The sequence below is a fragment of the Podarcis filfolensis genome, assembly GCF_964270895.1.
Source record: "Podarcis filfolensis genome assembly, chromosome: 12".
Taxonomy (NCBI): domain Eukaryota; kingdom Metazoa; phylum Chordata; class Lepidosauria; order Squamata; family Lacertidae; genus Podarcis; species Podarcis filfolensis.
Window position 1 is genome coordinate 32,113,519 of NC_139614.1, and position 22,619 is coordinate 32,136,137.

Genomic DNA, 22,619 nt, shown 5'->3' on the forward strand with positions numbered 1-22,619 from the left:
TAATATGCTAGGGAGAAGGCGCTTCACAAGATGATGCTACCAATTCAGTTGGCTTTATCTATGCTTAGGCATGTTGTTGTACAGATGAGAGGATCCCATTATTTGTTTCCAGAATTTACAAAGAATTTTAAGCCGCCATCTAACACTGTTCTGCAACCTAGGTCAGCTTCACGTGCTTAAAATATTTATCAGATTGTTCCCATTTTCTCCATGACACTGATATGTCTTCAATGTGGGAGGTGCCCTGGTTTTCATTTCATACAATCTCTAAAGGATTAACAGTTTATATTTAGTCTTTTAGACGTTCACAAAGAGTGGTTGTGGTGTCAGTGTCCCTTGGGACAGCAATAGTTGTTGTAGCTCCACATGATGTAAACAGAGACAGTATCTTTTTGTAAATAGGGAGCCAATTACTTCTGTTCATTGCTGATCTTTGCCAACCTGGTGTCTTCCATATGTTTTTTACTTACAGCTCCCATCAGCCCCAGACTGGCAAACACCACTAATCATAGACTTTTAGAGTTGGAAGTTCCCCCAGGAATCATCTAGTCCAACCCCCTGTAATGCAGGAATCACAGCTAAAGAATCCCTAAGAGATGGCCATCCAACCTCCTGAGGGAATTGCATTGTCAAACAGCTCTTACTGTCAAAAAATTATTCTTGATGTTTAGTAAGAATCTCCTTATGACTTGAATCCATCGGTTCGGGTCCTAGCCTCCAGAGCAGGAAAAAAAACAAGCTTGCTCCACCTTCCATGCCACAGCCCTTTAGATATTTGAAGATGGCTACCATATCTCCTCTCAGTCTCCTCTTTTCCAGGCTAAATATACCCAACTCCCTCAAGCATTCCTCATAAGACTTGGTTTCCAGAGCCTTTATCATCTTGGCTGCCCTCCTCTGCAAATATCAGAATTCATGTCAGTATCATAGTATCACACTCTGCCCATGTGGTATGTTAAAACCTCAATTCAGTTTCTCAGTATTTATTTCAGACTGTACCTGCTGACAACCCAAGATATATTTCCTTTCACTGACCTAACAGCATATGAGTTGTCAGATGGTCTTCTCAGTTGACCTATCCAACAGACCTTGAGTAACCTTCCCATAATTTCAGAAAATAATGGTTTTAGAAGCATATAAACTCTCAAATTTGCACTTTGTGGATTAGTATCTGGAATTACCATTTTAGCAATAAGCAGGTGTCAAACTATTCTGAATAGTAGTAGCATCAGGACCTTCCTTTGATGTAACCCAAACTGTCATATGAACCAGTATATATACTGTAACCATGTCTGGCAGTATCAGCAAGTGTTTAATTTACATAATGCCATATAACTGCTTCTAAAATGTAGTAACCTACGATGGTCTTAAATCTATCAAATGACAGTAACTTAGTTTCCACTTCTTGTAGCTGAAAACAGCATTCTGCAATGACATCTGACTACAGGATCTTAACCTGGCTTGTTAAGATCAATTATAGCTGCCTTTGTTTGGCAAGGGGTAAGATGGGCCCTCCTGTGGTGGTTGGGGCATTGGGCAGGATCCATCCCAGGGGTAATCAGGGATGAGCTCTGTGTTCCCCACTTGGACATACACTTAAGGGATGTTGGGATGTTGCTTCAAGACCCAGTCACCTTCGGGACTTGCAGGCCTGTAACACACCCAGGTGGCAGGACGGATCTTACCCCCCCCCATCCCTTAACATTTTTCCAGAGGGTAAGCTAGGTGAATGGATCAGCCAGTGTAACTGTTTTCGAAAAAACTAGACACATACTGCAGTCTCAGCTACATCAAATTATAGTACCTTAGTCACAATTGGCTGTAGCATGAGATGTTCCCATGAGAAGAAATATACCCCAGTCACATTTTATTCAGTCATTAATAAATCTGAAGAACAGCTGATGATGCAGTTTTGTCAGATTTATTTTACACAACTGTCAGTCATTGACCAATTCCTAAATACTAGCTGAAGTATATTTTATTGGAAATATGTTACTTAGGAGGATTCAGGTTTGAAGGCACTGGGTGCTATTCAAACAATTTTTACTTAAAGTAGACCTAACACATTCATTACTTTAAATAGATCTACTCTGAATAAACCTTAATTTATTGACACCCACTATATGTTGTGTTTAGTTATTCTCTGATTATGGGAACAACAACAATACAATAAAAAAATAAAAAACAGCAATAATATGTGTTGTTTATTAAATTTCTATACCACCCTTCATCGTAGGATCACAGTGCTGTTTACAATATAAAAATACAGCACATGATTTTTTTTACAGCTTTTATCAAAATGCCAAGAAGAGGGTACTTTATGTTAATATTTCACTTTTAAAGAAAAATGTGACTGCATGCTTCTTCATTCAGAGAAACTTCCATGCAGTATTAGCATACAAGTACCTAAAGTAGCGGAAGCTGTTTTCTGCTTTGATTATATTGTTATCAGATCAAGTTCCTAATCCAAACTGAAGACAGAAGCAAACAAATCTAGAAAGCTGCTCTCAATAAATGTTTGAAGAAAAAGTGATTTGATACTTTTTTGTGTTAACAAGTGTTTATGTACCGATAAGAATATGGTATCTTTTCTTTTCACAGGGTAGATTCTTTCCGAACTCCTATGACTTTTCCTAGCATAATCTTTCCTAGGCTATTATGCAAGCATTATATGGTATTAGCTTGCTATTAGATAACAGTCTGTCTGTAGGATAGATGTCTGTTTACACATAGCAATTATCCTTGACTGACCTCGCAAAAAAAAAAACCAGTGGCTTGCTCCAGCTGGAATAGATCTTAAGATTCCTTGAAAGAGAGTGAACACGGGTAGACGCAGTCACATTGAGGGATAGATGAGCTGCCCATAAATTATGTCTGGGAAAATTTCAGTCACAGGTTTTTTCCCCTTTACAGTAAAGTAAATATGTAACCAGAATATTGTGCTGGTTTTTGTTTACAGGGTATTCATTTTAACTTGTGTACTTCTGCCATGAATAAATGTTCTCTATTTGATGTGGAGCAGTATGAAAAACACAAGAACAATCAGAATTGGTATAATTCACAGTTTTAGATGCATGCATACAGTTATCTGAAAAGTAACCATTTTATTTTCTGTTAACCCAATTTACTCAAGGTAGCAACCACCATCTTACACCGTTGCCCAGGAGTAAGTCTCAGTGGATCTTACTTCTGAGTAAGCAGAGCAATCTTATGCACGTCAGTTATGAATACAATTTGAGAAGAGGAATTAACAGTTGCAGCATTGTCATCTGGGCCTAGCTTCTATTGTACAATATTGTCTATTTCAATTTGCTTAACATAAAAGAAAAAATGGCTCTGACCTGACAACAGTTGTCTGTAAAACTCTCTTTCTCTACATACCTTTTATATTGATCAGGAACTGAAGGTAGGTGGGATGGACTTTTGCATTAACTTCATTACTCATACTGGCAGACATACATAAAACATGGACTATGAATTACACTATTCCCATTCTCAGTTGTTGCCATCTGTTTTGTCTTGAGAGACAATGGAGGGTGTCTCTTGAGGGTGAAGTCAAACTGCTGCATTATCAGCACTGAAGTGACCTCCTTTGGGTGCAAGCCTAGGCAGTGTGTATGGAGGCCCTAGGCTGCCCAGATGACAAGACCCCACTCTCAGCCTCGCTGGTGTTGCCCAAAGGAAAGCAGAGCAATATGTTGGGCACCTGCTTGGCTGCAGGAGTTGCCACAAGGCAGTGTACAAGGTGCCATCCAACCGCCTTAGGGACTCCACTCCGGATTTCTGTAGGATTTACTCCTTAGCCCTTTCTTCTCCCAAAAATATCCCACAAAGCAGAGGTTTAGGTTCAGAGTTCTCCTCCTCCTCGGTGGGCTATCTTCCCAGGTTGGCTAGCCCCATCTGCCCCTCACTTCCCTCTACGGCACATGCAGAAACCACCTTCTTGACCGTTAGACCCACTATTAGTCCTGTCCGCTCAATTGGATAGAGCCTGTCTTTGCATGCAGGGGAAGTCCCTAACTCATTGAGGTTTAAAGACTCATCAGCTGCCCTCGCCTGGTTTAGCCAGCCAGTTTACTGTTCTTGGGATGTGGCTGCTGGCACACGCTGACAGGAGCCACAGGTGGGAGCTGAGTGCAGGATGGGGGAACAAAGCTGGACAAACTACCACCGAAGGAGCACATGTGTCCCCCACCAGAGGTACTACCCTCCCCTAAAACCTCGGCAGATTATGGTAACTGGGTTGCTTTACTTCAGGGGGCTGGACTAAAGACACATCCCCACTCCTTGTCTAGGCGATATTGCCTGAAGAGGGCTTTTAACAGCTCCAAAAGAGAAATAAGACAAATCCCCATCTAGTCAGTCCTCTGAGGGGAAAACTGCAGCCCTGGTCACCGTCACCAGCTCAGCTTCTGGATCCCATGGAGAGATTGGGTTGAGTCACAGGAGGGGCTAGAGAAAGAAAGAAAAAATGCAGTATAATGACAGGCGGTCAGAAATGAAAAACGTTGGCAGCATTAAGATAAATCAAATAAGTGCAAATAAGTTTGGATGGATGTAGTAACGGAATACTGAATGGTTTAGTTTATGTAAAATATGCAGGGGTTTACGATATGCAAAATGAACCATGGAAAGAGAAGAAGGGAAGTCATTGATATTTTAAGGATGTTTAAATGAGTATTCTAAACAGTAAAACAGAAAATGTAATAAAAATGATAAAAAGGAGTTCAGAAATGAGGAGGGGCAAGTAGGGATGAGCTCCTTGTTTTTTGAGGGGGGCACTTGTGTGTGTGTGTCCCGCCCGCCTGTGGCTCCGCCTGTGACTGACCACTATATTACCGGCTCCCCAAAAGCGCATCCTTTAGTTCCGTTCGCACCGGCTGAGGAGACACGTCTTCGCCGCCCTTTCCCGTCATTCGCTGCTCCTCCCTTCGCGTCCCGCTGCCTCTTTTCCTTCCGCTCCCTCAGCGCAAGGCGGCGGCGGGCGGACTCTGCCGCTTTCCCCGCGCGCGGCGGCGCCATGGCGGACCGAGAGACGGCGGCGGCGCCTGATCCAGGGCTTTCAGCTCGGGGAGCCGGCATTGCCGGCAGCGCAAAGGGGCTGCTGCAGAAGGGCTTCGACATGTACGTGCGAGATCCGTTCGACGCCGCTCACAACCCTCAGGTGTGTGTGTGAGAGAGAGTCGGTGGTTTTTGCAAGGGGGGTGTAGAAGAAGCCACTGGTGGGGCAGGACGTGTGCGGGGGGGGGGGCTTCTCTGCTAGTGTATTGAGGAAATAGGGCGCAGGATATAAAACATGGAGCCATGGGTGGGTCAAGTCAAGTGCCTGTGACAAGAGTGTGAGAACAGAGGCTTGGGTGGGTAGGTGGGTTTTTTAAATGGAAAGGTATTGTGGTAGGGCGACCTTTTCCAGCCCAACGCCTGGAAAAGGCGCCCAATTTCATCGGAAATTGCTTTATATAGAGACAGGCCGTTGAGTCTATGAAGCTCAGTATTGTCAGCACTGACAGGCAGCAACTCCCTGGAGTTTGGGGTAGGAGCCTTTTCCCAGCCCTACCCGCAGATGCTGGGGATTGAACCTGGGACCTTCTGCATGCAAAGCCCATGGTCTACCACTTATTATGGGAAAGCAGGGGGGGGGGACACATGCTGGTGGTGAATGGGGTCAGAGGCATAAGTGGGTAGGGCAACTGATGTAAATTTGAGCTTTAAACAGTAAATAACAACAATATTAATAAAAACAAACTAATTTTCGTGCACACTCATACACATTTCCTACACTCACTCAGGCAAGCAGCAGGCATTATTAGAGTTGAAGGAGATATTCTAGCCAGGCAAAAGCAGTCAAGGAGGGTGTGAAGCGTAACTGCTGAGGGGTGTATGACTGGGGAAAGTCTGGAGGACCAGAAAGAGAAGCTTGGCTGGACTTATAGAAGCCAAATCTTGGTGGTCAAAGTCTCTCCCCCCCCCCCCGCTAAAATATTTGAGGGGGTGGGGCAAAGTTGATGGCATTGCCATTCAGATGGTGTGTGCGTGCCTTGTGATCAATTACGCAGGCCAAGTCTTACCTCCCCCGCCCCCCAATATTTTATTCAAGTTGGCATTTGGCACTCCTTTGGTCAGGGATAGTGGGAAGATGAGGTGAAGTAGACTGGAGATGGAGATGAGAAGTTTTGAGTCTGAGGAGTGAAATGGGGTGGAGAAGAAGGGAAGAGATTGGGCTGTGTTGAAGAAATGGCTTGGTTTATTTTATTAAACTTCTATCACTTCACACAGCCAAAAGGGAGTCCCAAATCTAAGACTAAAAAATGCACTAAAAGCGTTAATCCAAAAAGTCAGCTAACAATGTGATATCCCCACCCTCATCCAACACAAGAATGAATACTGAAAGCTGAGCACCAATGGTTGTGCTGTGGAGAAGGGGGGCATGGAAGAAAAGTTAAGGGGAGCAGAAACACTTGGAAATGATGTGTGTGAGGGCTGCAGAAAAAAACAAGGGGATGTGGAGAAAGAGGTGTGGTAATAAAACACTGTATGGAAGAAGGTGTGGAAATGAGGCAATCTTAAAGACTGTGCAGATACGAAGCTTCCAAACCCTGGGTCAGAGTTTTGCAACAGCCTTCAGGAGCGAAGGAATGCAGTTCATTGCATACGATGTAGCAGAGGGAATATTTTGGAGGAGAGGGGAGAAATTGTGGCAGCAGAAATTGTACTGCTGCTTTTCAGTCTAGGCTCCAATGGCAAAGTGCCAGCTGGGTCCAAGCAGAAGTAGTTCAATCTGGTTTGCTCCAGCATGGGACAGTTACATTATCCCCTGACCTGAAATCTCCTTACTAGAAATATGTTGTTGCTGCCGCTCCTTCCAACTTCTGCAGTCTGATCAGTAGAACAGCTGAGTGTGAACATAGTTGTTGTCTGTACTCTTATGTAAGAGAGTCTTGTACTTTCCAGAGACCTGTTTTTTAAAACAAAGTGGTTGTACAGATATTAAAATGTCGAGTTAAATATATTTGAAAATAATACTTGTTAATTTAATCTATATCTAGAAGACTTCAGTCCTTAAGAAGCAGAAATGGTGGTTAACCTGGGAACATACTTGTAGGAAGGTGCCTTAAAGAGAGTATGAAATTGTTGCTCCTTTGTTTATATAGTGGAAAAAATACTATATAATGGTGGCAGTTTATTTTCATACTGTCCTTTAGACACTAGGTTTAGTTTTCTGACCAGGAGGGTCCATGCAAAAAGTAAACAGAAAATGTTTTTAAAAAAACAACCCTACCATTAGTGGTGGTAGCTATCTAAAATGTTATTCCTATTTTCAGGGCATTTTGAATTTTGGAACAAGTGAGAACAAGCTTTGCTTTGATTTAATACAGGAAAGGGTAAGTTTGGCTTCCCACATGAATTGTGCAACTTAGTTCTGAAATTGTGATCAATAGGTAGTACTAATTAGTGGCCATGATCATTTCTTATGAATAATCAAGCACTGTGTTTAATAACATTACTCATGCAGAGTGCAAGCAAAACAAGCCTAAGCCCTGGACTGGGCCAGCAGGTCAGAGTGGCAAATCGGCCCCTGCATCTTAAACCTTGTTGGCTTACTCCAACCAGGACAGAAAGTGAGGAGGGACTGTGATATCTTTTGCTGTTCTGGCTCCAGGCTAGTGCAGCTGAGGAGCCAAAATCAGGCCCAGCTCTGAGAAATGGATTGGTTTCCATCCAAGATCAGCTAAGACAGCTTAACTTGAAAATTTTTGATAAACTGTGGGAAATATAAATAGCAATGTGTGAATCTAACTACCATTCATATAATTAAAAACTTTAATTGTCTCTCTCTTAAAAAATGACAGCTCGTAAAACCTGACATGGCTTATCTGGAACCTCGCTTACTTCAGTATTCAGATACACAAGGCATTAAAAGGTAACAAAAATTGCTTAGCAGTTCAATCTATTTTTTATAACAGCTACCTGTTTTTCTAGTTCCAGTTAAACATTTCAAAAACTAAAATTCACATTGTGCGGGAGATTTAAGCTATTCTGTAGAGGTCCTCTTAAAATAAATGGTTGTGGCTTACAGATGTATTTTCTTTTGATGCAGTAGTGTAAGTGCTTGGAGACTACTTATAACACCGCATAAATGTCTAGTTGTTGTTTGAACACATTTAATAAAAATAGGTTCAATTTTATGTAAATAAATGTTCTTTTTTGCAATTGTTTGATATTGCTGCCTTCAATTTACAGTGTTGTTTAATAGTTATAGAATTCAGATTTCTGGACTCAGTCCAAAATCAAGTTTCAGAAATGGGGCAATTTAAAATATGTGATCCTCTACATATGTTTACTTTTAAAATAAGTTCTATGCTTCTAAAGAAATCAGTAGCAAAATTTCAATTGAATTGAATAAAAATACTAATTCAAAGTTAAAGTTGTGCCAGAACTAACTTTATATATGAATATGTTGATGCAAATTTTCTGACTGTGTTAATTTAAAACTTTAGTTTTAGAGAAGAAATTGCAAAGTTTCTTACGGAATATGCAAAAGCTCCAACAGCACTAGATCCAGATCATGTAAGGAACCACGTTGCTTTCCTTTCCTTTAATTTTGTGAAAGTTTGCTGAATCTTTCATAAGATCTGAAATGAGGGTATAGCAAAAGTTACCACTTTTAAATCATTTTGGAAACTCTGCAACACTGAGAATGTATCAGGTTGTTATAGCAGATAGAATTTTATGTTAAAGCCAGTACCTAAAAGAAATTTATCAGAGGGAGCTCTCATAACTTTGCTTAAGATACCCATTTGTCTTCAAATAATGAAACTCAACTTTGATGCATTTAGATACAAAGGCAAATAGTTTGAAAATATTGGGCAATATCTAATATCCAGCTAATGAACCAAATTCTTACTTCCCCTACCACTTACGTTTGACTACCTACCTGTCAAACACCTGACATCACACTGCCCTCAGATGATGATCGTCAGGACTTCAAAACACCACACATAGAGGCTCATTGCACAGCTTCAGCAAGAAGCTAGAATGAGGACATTGTTCCTGTAGCTTCCCCAAGCGACTGAAGGCTTTTATTCAAGAGCCTGCTAAGCCCCACCCTAGGCACTGCTGTTGATCTCTCAGCTATTGAACTCTCAGTAGTGTTGGGTCTACTCATGAGGAAGCAGCTCCTCACAAGTAACTTATCATTCTCAAGGAGGTATTGGCTTTCAGGTGGACTGCTTGGTCCTGCCCTTTCATCTTTCAGTGCTCTCTGAGAGTTGGAGGTGACTCAGCTTCTGCCTCTCAACTCAGGCCCTCTATATATAGGAGATGGCAGCTGCTGGGATGTTGCATTGCCTGATAGTCCTGCTTCAGCCTTGGTGCTGTCTGACCCCACAAGAATGTCTGTGCAATTCCCTCCAGGGAGTACCAGGCCCTCCTCTGGTGAGGATTCCTCTAGCACGGTCATGAAATGTCAGCTGATTGACAGTGAAAGCCAGCCTCCCTTGCCAATGCCAGGAGTGCATTTTAAGGGTCCCATTTGTTGATTGGCTGCTGCACAGCTGATATCACATGGTATCAGGTGTGGAACAGGTGAGTATGATTTGGGGGAAATGGCCTTATGGGCCACATTAGGACCCATGCCAGGCCTAATAAAGCCAACGGGCTAGAAGTTCCCCACCCTTGAACTAAGTCATACTCAGAATAGATCCACTGAAATCAACTGACTTATATACACTTTGCACTTCTAAAATGTGGCAGATTGCTAAACTTACTGCTTGGATTATCTCTATAAAACAAGGAGGTCAAACATGGCACTCTTCTCAGACATTGACTCTGCAAACAACATATTCTACTCACTCCAATGCCATCTTAGATGGTCATTGCCAGGGACATACACCTAGCTAGGCAACCACTTCGAAATCAGAGCTACTAAATGGTACATAATTAATGGATATGCTGATGGTCTGTATTTATATCATATATTATAGACCATTGAACCCATAATTTCGATTACATTATAGCTCAATAAAACCTTTCAATGACTGATTGGATACCAGCCAATTCAATTCACATATACAAGAGAAATTAAGGGTTGGTTGTTTTGAAGTTACAGTGGTTCATTTTTTAATTTGGTTTGAGTTGTTGATACTTGGATATGATATCCTTGCCCTAGACTTGTCTTTAATTTCTTAAAATAAATTTAGCTGCTTTTGTAGTTTTATTAATTGTATCTTGCTATTTTGTCTTCTGTTTCTAGTTTATAGTTTTGAATGGCTGCTGTGCCGTCTTTGCTACGCTGTCAACTGTGTTATGTGATCCTGGAGGTAAGGGGGCATGAATATGTATTACATATTGTATGTATATGTATCACATATTGTAGCAGTTATTTAGTGGTAATTAGTGCCTGAACATCTTAAAGAAGGTATAAAATCTTGTTTACTCTGCTGATAATGGCTAAATCAGGCTTCCTCAGCCTCGGCCCTCCAGACATTTTTGGCCTACAACTCCCATGATCCCTAGCTAGCAGGACCAGTGGTCAGGGATGATGGGAATTGTAGTCTCAAAAACATCTGGAGGGCCGAAGTTGAGGAAGCCGGGGCTAAATCATGTAGAAAATGAACTGCTTCATTGCTTTATTTTATGTGCCCTTTGAGTAAGCTAAAAATAGTTTAAATTATGTGAAGTACATGCTAGCAGAATGAAACTATTAGTCTGCACCCCCCTTTCTAAGTAGCTATATATATTATAGTAGAGTCTTAACAATTTCTTAATGACAATAAAATTATATGTGGAATGGGATAAAACCTCTACTATGAAATTTGTGTCACTTTTTTTAGTATGCTAGTAAGAGTATTCATTTCATATACCTGCAAGTGGTTCACACAATGTTTTTTTTCCTATTCTGGCAGCACAGTGATTATATACAAAGATTCTGAAAGTAGTAGTCTAAAGATGTGTGTAAGATGAAGGCAAAATAATTTATCACTGTTTTTTAACAAACTAGTAAAATGCTTTGTTTAAAAAGAAAGTAAACCTCCATTATTTATTCTTTTTATAGATGGGTATCTGATTCCTACCCCATATTATGGTGGAATAAACTCCAAAATGTGGCTGTATGGTGGAATGCAACCTATCCATGTGCCCTTGTTCAGTGAGGTAAATATTTACTAAATATTCCCTTTCTTATAAATACTGATATGTTGTCTATGAATGAACACAATTATATAAAGCCCAAGCAACAAAACAACTACTGACTATGGAAACCAAACTGTAGACATGTCCCTTCTTGTATGACTGTGCTATATGTTTTGGCAAATAAGTTTACTATGGATGTTGTCTCATACACAAGTGTGTATATAGCAGAGGTGGCAACAAACAGAAGTCTTGACTGTTTTCCTCAGTCTTTTTAGAGTGAGTGTGTGTCTATCTCTTCATTAATCATCATTTTCAGAGAGTAACAGTTTCCTGGGATGACATAATGTCACCACTGCCCTTGATCCAAGCATCCTCAAAGAATCGTAGAGTTTATTAAACTCCCTTTTACCTCCACCAGAACAAGTTGAAAAGGGAGTATCTGCATTGAATTCATCCCAACAAACAAGAAAAAGAAAGTGTTTAAGCCACATCCACCATAACTTGCTTGTGCATTTTGCTGTTTCCCTCCCTCAAATTATTAATAGTAATAATAATAATTAAAATTTTATCATTTATACCCTGCCCATCTGGCTGGGTTTCCCCAGCCACTCTGGGCAGCTTCCAAGAGAATATTAAAATACAATAGTCTATTTAACATTAAATGCTTCCCTAAACAGGGCTGCCTTCAGATGTCTTTTAAAAGTCTGGTAGTTGTTTTTCTCTTTGACATCTGGTGGGAGGGCGTTCCACAGGGCGGGTGCCACTACTGAGAAGGTCCTCTGCCTGGTTCCCTGTAACTTCACTTCTCACAGTGAGGGAACAGCCAGAAGGCCCTCGGCACTGGACCTCAGTGTCCGGGCAGAATGATGGGGGTGGAGACGCTCCTTCAGGTATCCTGGACCGAGGCTGTTTAGGGCTTTAAAGGTCAGCACCAACACTTTGTGAAAATAAATAGGTATTCTGAGCAGATTGCATTGTTTTACTGAATTTCTGTCTTCGAACACCTTTTGAAATGTTTATGCAGGTGACTAATGAAGAAAGTCGACCATTTCAGTTAACCATTGAAAAATTAGAAACTGCACATCAGAGAGCCATAGAACAGGTAGGAACATTTTGTACCAAACTCCAACTATTGTGCTTTCAGTTCAATACTTCCTTATCAACTTTCCAGTGAAATATATCCTATTAGAAATGTAAATTGATAAATCTCCTTTTTCTTTTCATGTGCACAAATTGCCCAAAAGCAGATTGTCATGTCATTCTAATGTATCGTTTTCAAGAATGAAACTAGAATCCTAAATTATATATTTCCTGTTCTTATGTGAGCCCATTAAAATATTTGCAAGTAATAAATGGAGCAATTCATATTAAACTTAATACTTACCTTTTACAAACTGCTTTAGTTACTTCCCTTGATTTCCAAAGTAGTTCATCTTTTCTGCTGTTGTTTCTTGGTTTTTTTCTTAAGTAGATTGAAGCTACTAGGTGACAGAATCTTTTCACAGGAGAAAATGTACTGAAAATAGTGAATGGGATTCAACTGTCATGCTTGGAGTAGACCCATCAAAATCGACAAGACTTAAGTTAGTCATGACTAATGTAAGTACTACTAATTTCAGTAGGTCTGCTCCAAGCATGACAGTCTAGACCTAACCTTGTATGTTTTAGTTATGCTGAAATTACAGAATTTACATAATAATTTGGTCATAAGAAATTTTATTTCCTACCTGAATATATTTCCATTTAAACATGTTTTAGTAACATTAGTTTAAAAAGAATCCTAGTTTTACAGTCTTTCTATACACTGGTGTTATATATACATTTCTTCAAGAAAACAATCATTTAATGTATTACATCAAATCTATAGTTTTGTAAATTAAGTCATTTGAATTATAGCAGATGAAATTTAAAATCAGAACTAAATAACAAAATGCCATGCTGTGATGAAAATGAAATGTGATGCCGTGAAAATGTGATACTGGGATATGTTTTAGGGTTATAAAGGAATATGTATGCTCATATTCAGTCAAGAAACTTCAATACTTGGCACTTTATGAAAGGATGGCAATTTTGCAGACTCGCTACTCCTTTGTTTGACGTCATGATGGCGTCCCCGACTATCAGTTTTTCTTTTTTCAGGGCATCAGAGTCAGAGCTTTAATCCTGATCAACCCTCACAATCCATTAGGGGACATTTACCCAGCACAGTTACTGAAAGAATGTCTAGACTTTGCACACAGGTTTGAGTCCTAGCGCTATTTGTTTGGGCTTTTAATTTTCTATGATGCAGTATGTTAGTTTTGAAAGTTATTTTGGTAATTTCCTTAGTTCATTTGGCATATGGCCATAAGAAGGTTTGTTCAGAAAATTCATTTATGGTAATAGTCATCTATGGTTATTAGTAGCGTTGAAAAACATTAGAATTCTTAAATTGGCAAACTTCGTTTCTGAACATATAACTATGGTGGAGATGGCTTTACGTGCCGCTAAAATTTTTTTCCTGTATGCGTAAAGCCTGACTATATTGATTCTTTAAAACATATGTCATAAATATGAGAACTGGTAATTACCAAAATAAGTAGTGGTAAGAGTGTTTAATATGGATACATACGTTGATTTGAAAAGTAAGTTTGAACCAATTTATGAAATGAAGCATTCTTGTAATCTGTAACTTGTCCGTCCAGTCTGTAGAATTCTATATGGAACATGAATTAATAAATTATTTTTATCTTTCTCAAAGAAGGATCCCTAATCTTTCCTTTAAATTTCAATACATTTTCTCATACTTCCCCTAATGTCTATTTTTTATCCTTGGCCACATTCTTGTAATGCTTACTCTGAAATCTATGTACACTTACTTGGACATAAGTCTCACTATGTTCAGTGACCCTTCCTCCTCCTTAGTTTATCCGCGAAAGGACTCCATCCTCCTTGCTTGTTCCATTTTCTAGCATACCTGCCCTTCCCACCAATCTACATGAAATGGGTTAATTTTTTTACATGTGGCTTATTTCTAATGAAGGTAACAACTAGCTCAGTCAGTAGAACATTAGACTCTTCATCTTAGGGTCGTGGGCTTGAGCTCCATGTTGGGCAAAAGATTCCTGCATAGCAGTGAGTTGGGCCACATGACCCTTCTGGTCCTTTCCAACTCTGTGATTCTAACTAACGTGGTTATTAGATATTTAGTAAGCCTCAAAACATGGCACAGTTCTTTTCACTTCAGCATGACACTGCATGAGACTTGGGGATGCAGTCTGCGTCTGAAGGTGAAAACTAAGAATCTGGTGTTTTTAATTTTTTACAAAAAAAAATAAATAAACTTTAATTGGTTACTTATACTTTTGTGATATTTAAGCATCTTTCTGTCAGTCACATACTTCTGAATGCCTGCTAATACTGGGAATAATAATTCAGTTTGGTGTATTTTCTGGCTTGTGCATGCAAATATAATAAGCTGTGTGGTGTGTGTTTTCTGGCCTTTATATCTTAATTGTGCAATATATTACATATGGATACTTGGTTCTTAACTTCTCACTTTTATATATCACTGTTCAGTTATTTAAAACATTTTGCTTTATATTAAGTAGCAGTTCTTTGGGTGCCTCCTCCACAAGAGGGTTGGAGGGTGGCAACACTGAAACACTTATCTGCAGTGGCTCCCTGTTTGTGGAATGCTCTACCCAAGGAGGCTCACCTGGGACCTTCCTTACATATCTTCGGGTACCAGGCAAAAACGTTTCTCTTCAGCCAGGCGTTGGGTTGATTAACATTCTATGGCCTTTTAAATGTGTCTGTGGGGTGAGAGTTATTGGTTGCTTTTGTTTTTGTTTTATTATGTATTTTATGTTTTCATTTTGTATTTTTATTTTGTGAACTTCCCTTTAATCTTCGGATGAAGGGCAGTAAACATATTTAATTAATAATAATAATAACTGGATTGAATATAGAATATGCAGCTTTCTAAGGAATTTGCTAAGCGGCAATTGCAGTAATGAATGCATATACTGTATTTTTTGCTCTATAAGGCTCAGTTTTTCCTTCCTAAAAAGTAAGGGGAAATGTGTGTGCGTCTTATGGAGCGAATGCAGGCTGCCCAGCTATCCCAGAAGCCAGAACAGCAAGAGGGATTGCTGCTTTCACTGCACAGCGATCCCTCTTGCTGTTCTGGCTTCTGAGATTCAGAGTACTTTTTTTTCTTGTTTTCCTCCTCCAAAAACTAGGTGCGTCTCATGGTCTGGTGCGTCTTATAGAGCGAAAAATACGGTGTGTGTGTGTGTGTGTGTGTATACTTTAATGACTTATGTGTCTTTCTTTACATAGACATAAATTACATGTAATAATGGATGAAATTTATATGCTGTCTGTATATGGTGATACCACATTCACAAGCATTCTTAGCTTGGAAAGGTGAGTGTACCTTCCTGTTGCTTTTTTAGAAAAAAATAATGTCAGCTTTTTAGTTGAGTAACATAGCAAATCGCTTCTGTTTGTTTATACATGCACACATAGTCTACCAGTTACTGTATGCATAAACTATTCTTTCAAAGTAATTATTGGTGATGTGGTAGCATATGTATGATTTTCAAGGCTTGGTAGACTTTTTTTGTCTTGGCATTCTCTGACAAAATCCTACATGTCAATTGATTTAGGACTAAGCAAACCATTGCTCATATGTGAATTTAATGCTAACTACTAATGTAGTGACGCGGGTGGCGCTGTGGGTTAAACCACAGAGCCTAGGACTTGCCGATCAGAAGGTCGGCGGTTCGAATCTCCGTGACAGGGTGAGCTCCCGTTCCTCGGTCCCAGCTCCTGCCAACCTAGCAGTTCAAAAGCACGTCAAAGTGCAAGTAGATAAATAGGTACCACTCCAGTGGGAAGGTAAACGGCGTTTCCGTGAGCTGCTCTGGTTCGCCAAAAGCAGCTTAGTCATGTTGGCCACATGACCCGGAAGCTGTATGCCTGCTCCCTCGGCCAATAAAGCGAGATGAGCACCGCAACCCCAGAGTCGGCCACGACTGGACCTAATGGTCAGGAGTCCCTTTACCTTTACTATTGTAGCTATTCTGCTTCCTCTGCATGCCAGGGGGCTCCTCATACAGGTCTGTTGTAACTCTGCCCAGTGTGCATGCATGCTGTAACATGTTAGGTCACTTAGTGCAAGCCAAAATTCTTCCATGTCTCACTTGGAAGTATCTAGTGTCAAGTTCCTTTCTGGACTTTTACATATGTTGCATGCTTTGAGGAGAGTGGGGTGGAGCTGAGTAGCAACTGGTCATTGGTGAAGTAAGAGAGAGCCTGCTTTGCAAGTAATGTGCCCAGCGCAGCAGGATTGCAGCCATCACAAGGGTAGCAGGAAAGTATAAAATTATGGCGAAATACATCTGCACCCTGTTGTCCACATGCTGAAGGAGCGGGACTATTGACTGTATTCCTTCATGTGACAAGTAAATTATACCTTCTTTAGTGTGTGTGTGTGGAGACTGCCATCCAGTGCCCTCCATCTTGGGCTTTGGAGGAAGGTTGGGGTGAAAACATAAATAATAAATAGAACATAATTAGGACTTCCTTGATCCATATTTCTGTATGTACTTCAATGCGCATGCACACAGGGATTTGCATTCATTTCTGTGGAGAGTACAGAACATGTGCTGTCTGTGCTGTGGATTTCTATATCTCCAATATTTTGCTGGGTCAGGGTAAATTGCCATTGGTCATACGACTGAAAAGTGTTGATTCCCCACCCCAAATAAATGTAAGACATTAATTATCTTGAAATCTTTCTCTTTAGTTTACCAGATCCAGACCGGACACACTTTATGTGGGGATTTAGTAAGGTAGGTTAGAAATATTTGTTATCAATATTTCTTCAAAATGTGCTTGAATTCTTGAAACTGTCAAATTCCTCCATCTACCCAATGCATTGTTCCAAAGAAATCTTGTATGTGAGAACTTAAAACCTACAGTGTAATCATGGATTATAATGTTTGCCTCTGCCACAGTTGCACAGCAGTGGCATTAGTGGAAGATGGTATTCTGTTCTCAGTATCATTTGCAACTATCTCAAGAACTACCAGGCAACTAGGTGGCTCAGCAGAAGCTGGCCAGTAGACTATGAACTACTTTCTGCTCCTCCATAGTTTAGGATATGACTTGCAGTGCAGTGCAAACCTTATTGATGTTTATTTCGATGTACCCGTATTTTTCGCACCATAACACGCACCCGACCATAGCACACACATAGTTTTTAGAGGAGGAAAACAAGGAAAAAAATATTCTAAACGAAACAGTGGATGTATGATTTTTGTGGTTCATGCTGTGGCCACAGACATGTGATCTGACGGTGAGGTTGGGGTAGCCCAATGCAAAAATCCTGAGGATCCATGTGGATCCATGCTTTGTAACCACGTTTTTGCACCACTGCGGCCCCAGGCAACAGTGGGTTCGTGATTTTTTTGGTGCAAGCTGTAGCCATGGACATGCTATGTGATCTGATGGTGAATTTGGGGTGACCCAGTGCAAAAATCCTGAGGATCCATGTGGATCCGTGCTTTGTAACCACGTTTTAAGTGGGGAGGGAAGGAAAAGCACTCAAGGGACAAGGAACACGCGTGGGGTGGGTGGAGAAGGATGCTGTTAATAATGCAGAAGAGGGGTATAAGAGGAGAAGGCTCCTCTCCTCTCCTGCGTTGCTCCTTTAAGGGCTCTGCTTCTCTCCCTCCTCCTCGGCTCCTTTGCTACTATTTAACCAGCTGAGTGGGGAGGAGAAGGGACAGAGAGCCTGCTTTCGAAAAACTTTGCTGCTATTTAGCGAGCTGTTCTCTCCCTCCTCCCCGGCTCGCTGAAAAAAACAGCTCCCGGACTCGTGTAAGTGGCTCCTCTCCTCTCCCGCTTTGCTCCTTTAAAGCAAGCAGGCTCTCTGTCCCTCTCTCCTCCCCACTCAGCGGCTCTTCTCCCGCTTTGCTGTTTCAAAGCTAGCCACAGAGGAGGGAAGGAAGAGGAACCATGGATCCTCTGCTCATGACTGCAGCAGATCCCCCCGCCATCCGTAGGCATTCGCTCCATAACACGCACAGACATTTCCCCTTACTTTCTAGGAGCAAAAAAGTGAGTGTTATGGTGCAAAAAATACAGTAAATTCTACTCCAAAATAAATAGATTGCAGCCTTAGGGTGGCTTCTGATTGCTTAGGCTGCAGAATAGCCATTTATAATCTCTCACCATGTGGGAGCTGCAACTACATGTTGATTTGGTTAACTCTAGCAACCAGTGACAGGTGACAGTCCCTTGCTTGCTACAAAAATAGGGGGTTTGAGAGGGCCAAGTAAGGCTGGCTGTAAACAACCAGGACCCTGTGTGGATGCAAGTGCCACATATTGTTTATAATTTCATTTGTTCTACCACACTGGAAATCTAAAACTAGACTTCAGGGATCATCATATGGGTTTCAGCCAAAAATTCTAACCTAATGAAATACTTTATGCAAATCAAATCAATCATTCTGCTTTTGTTTCTTAAATGGACTTTAAAACATTTTATATAGAATGTTAAGTGCTTTGAAACTTGAGAAATTATATTTTATTACAAGAATCAGAAATTATTTAGTCTTCATTGGATAATGCTAATTTGGATAGAAATGTGCTTTGTGTACGAATTAAAAATTTAGAGAGACTTTTTTAATTACAAACTTTCTCCCCTTCCCTTTCAAGGATTTTGGCATGTGTGGCATCAGAGTTGGAGTATTATACACCAGAAATCATGAGGTCAGGAAAGCAGTTAATCAGCTGGCTGTTTTCCATGGTTGTCCTGGACCAGTGCAATATGTTCTCAGCCAGTTCCTTCGTGACAGAGGTTAGCAAACTTGAAAGTGCACAAACACACATGGCCCTGATTCCAAGTAATGAACACCAGTCCTCACACTATATAGTTACTGCAGACCAGGAAAATCCAGCTCTGTTTTTTCACTGTGCCTGGCTAGACCATGATCTAGCCAGCTTTATTCCACAGTTTCAAATTATTTATGAACTACATTCATTTTTATTTATTAGATATATTGCTGAAGTTGGTGTAAAGTGGCTGAATTGGTGTTGGGTCCATCTGAGCAACCAGGGAACAAGTTCTGTACAGGACCTGTCTCATCTTGCTTTGCCTTGCCTGTAGTTACCTTGCCATCATTAACTATTAGGACTGATGCCAGCAAAACAGAATTTCCAGATTAGTTAACTCGTTTAGCTGGTGATGTGAAATGCCTCTCTCCTTGAAAACCACCGCCAGTTACAGTAGACAATGCTGGGTTGGGTGAACAAATAGTCTGACCTGGAATAAGAATTTTCTTAACTCCATAGTACTGCAAACAAAAACCCTCTCAATCACATAAGCTACTTTTTACACTTTACATTTGCCATGCAGGATCCCTTTAACAGAGTGCCTGCTGTTCCCAAAGTTCCCCACCCCTTAATTTGTCAAAGTACTACTAGAACTGAATAATACAAAGAGGGGGGGGGGAAACAGTGTGGTCTGATTTGTGCTCTTATTTTGGCAGAATGGCTGGAGAATGTGTTTTTCCCAACCAATAAAAGAAGACTTAAGGAAGCACAGAACATTCTTGTGGATGGTCTTGCAGAGATGGGAATACCTGTTTTAAAAAGCTCAGGAGGATTATATGTGTGGGCTGACTTCAGAAAAGTACGTGGACGACCTGGAGGGCTCAGGGAGGCTGGATTAAAGGACATAAATACAGTAGGCTGTATTGTGGCTGGTCTTGTGAGCTCCTTCCTTCCTGTCGGGCTTTGTATTCAAAATAGGACCTGCCCCTCCCAGCGAGACATTGAGAGGTCATAGGCTTATGAGCAAACCCAGTCGGAAGAATGTATCATCACAATGCTATCCGGCACTTCTGGTCTGCGACTGGACCAGTCCCCTGCCCTTTGTACGTGCACAATCTCAAAGTGCACCAGGTTTTCATTATTGATAAGATAAGGGCTTGGAGCTCCCCACCCTGCACCATTAAAAGAGGCTTTTGAAAAAAGTACTCTTCATTAATTTTGGACATAGTTAAGGTCCTAAACCATCAGAGGAAGGAGGGAATGGAGGCTGGTGCTGCCCGCAGTACACCTGGCCATCATTTAAGGTGCCCCAGCATGTTGTGGCACACTGGTTGAAAACCACTGAATTAAATCATAACATGCCAAACAATAAATAAATGGTGCAGCATCTGATCCTAAATAATATTTTGAGTAATTGGCTAAGCAAGAAAAATAATAGAGCGCCAAGGCTTCAATTGAACTCAAAAGATGCTTTGATAAACCTGATCTTTTGGTTCTTTTGAGGGTGGGGATGTAAAGTGCTTTGTTTGCTAATGTGGCATTTAGTTAACGTGTATTTCTGTTTTCTCTTAGTTCTTAAAGTCGCAGACATTTGAAGCTGAAATGGATTTATGGTGGAAAATTCTTGGTGAAAAGCTGCTCATTAGTCCTGGGAAAGCCTTTTGCTGTTATGAACCTGGATGGTTTAGGCTGGTCTTCTCAGATTCTATAGACAGAATCTACCTGTGTAAGTTTCAATTCTATAAAAGGGTTATCTGATCTCTTTCTCCTTTCTCATCCTTCACTCAGCTATATGCATTGTCATAGACTTTCAAGCCATCAAGGAATATATACAGCCTTACAATATGTTCTGTACTACATACAAGCAGAAATTTAGGAAATATCTTATGTCTGTAAAATGTTTATGTTGCTTCCTTTTTGTAGGTATTCAGAGACTTCAGCAAATGCTACGTGATAAAATAGATGAACCTATAGCTTCATCTCATGAAGAAAATGAGCATATTGAATTAGATGGTGAAACTTCAGCCAATTACATAAATACATCAGTGGATGATGTCTCAGAAGGTTATTCACACTTGAAGAAAATAGCTGTCTTCTAAGAACCTGAATGCTAAAACAAAGCATGGCATATTTATATTTACTGTAACTCTGACTCCCCTTTGTTTTGTTTAGTATGGCAGGCAGGCATTAACATTTTGTTGTAACCTATGGTTACTAATTTGACTATGGAGATTCTACTTATTTGCAACCTGGCAGACTTTCTGTCCTATATTCTCCTCACTGGAATACTTAGTTCTGTTCCTCAGAACACTATGGGCCAAATTAGATGCAACAGTGACTTCTACCCAGCTGTTTTTTCCCTAGAGGAATTTCAAGGCTAAAGATAACCCGTTAGGACAAAAATAGGTGGGAAAGGTGCAAGGGAAGCATCATTGGAGGAGGGAGAGGTTCAGCACCTCCCATTCGTCCCCAGGATACTGTAATATTGACCATGCTTAAACTATATGCACAGAGTTTAAACTAGGCCACTCTCCTCCTCCTCCTCTCCCCCTTTATAGAATTCAAAATAGGTCACCCCACCATCTTATTTTCAAGTATTTGAATTTCATTCGTATTCAGGTCAAGCATGTGACTGATGCTTTGAACATGGACAATCTGCAGAATAGAGCTGAATCTTGCACATTATCTTGCATATATCTCTTGGTTCATACAGGGCAATGGATAGCTCAGTGGGTTAGAGTGTGGCACTGATAACACCAAGGTTGTATGTTCAATCACTGTATGGAATGGTTGCATATTCCTGCATTGCAAGGAGCTGGACTTAGATGATCTTCAGGATCCCAACTCTACAATTCTATGATTCTAAACATTGGTCCACTGAGACAAAAGCTATATACTTTGTATGTAAATACATTAGAAAATGTTGACTCAGTTGATAACTGGCTGTTGATAACTAGTTGCCAACTTGCAGACTGTTTTTATAATGCACAGGAAGTAATCTAAAACAAAGAAGCTTAGGTTTTCTATATGGGTGTTATCACTGTAACTGCTTTCTAAGAAAGTGTCTAAATCTTGTTTTCATTCTGTTGCTGAAAAGGGTTTATTTGTACATTTTGCTGTTGCATATCATTCTTGCAAAATCATTGCACTCTCTGATCAGTTTTGCACTCTTAACATAAATATTTTTTTAAAAACATATGCTTGGTTGTGCTGACTGGGAAAGGAGCGAGGATATTTGTGTAATTTAAGATCCAATAGTTTACACACGTTGTCACCGATGAGGTGGGCTGCTTTCACAGCTACTAGCTTTTAAATTGTTGTGATTATATAAAAGAAAACTCTGGATTTTTTATTGCTGCAGTTTAAAATTAAATTACAGGCCAGAATAGAACTAGGATTTTGGTTAGTACCTGAAGCCACAACTGCTGTTGGCCAATGTTTGTTCTACTTCAGCTGTGCAAGGACAAGAGCAGAATTTACTTTGGCTCTATAGCAATAAGCATACCTTGCCTATTTTTTCTGTAGGTGTTACACCTTGGATAGAGGAAAGGTAGATCCCAACTGCAGTTGGGAAATGAGCCTGAAATTTTAAGGGAAGTGCTGCATAGATTCCTAGAGCTTGCGCCGGATCTAACAGCAAATTCAGGCTGCAAACCTGAT

The 22,619-nt window shown here is 40.5% G+C and overlaps 1 protein-coding gene across 1 annotated transcript; it reads left to right on the plus strand.

Annotated features, from left to right (window-relative positions):
- The first annotated feature begins 4,871 nt into the window (after nt 1-4,871).
- On the plus strand, nt 4,872-22,152 carry LOC310745727 (1-aminocyclopropane-1-carboxylate synthase-like protein 1). The gene is made up of 14 exons (XM_083578660.1): nt 4,872-5,164; nt 7,323-7,382; nt 7,851-7,921; nt 8,499-8,568; nt 10,253-10,319; nt 11,054-11,151; nt 12,155-12,232; nt 13,270-13,370; nt 15,454-15,540; nt 16,925-16,970; nt 18,843-18,984; nt 19,676-19,818; nt 20,532-20,685; nt 20,883-22,152. Exons 1-14 carry the CDS (start codon nt 5,021-5,023, stop codon nt 21,056-21,058), a joined length of 1,437 nt encoding a protein of 478 aa, XP_083434786.1. The 5' UTR covers nt 4,872-5,020; the 3' UTR covers nt 21,059-22,152.
- Nucleotides 22,153-22,619: the final 467 nt, after the last annotated feature.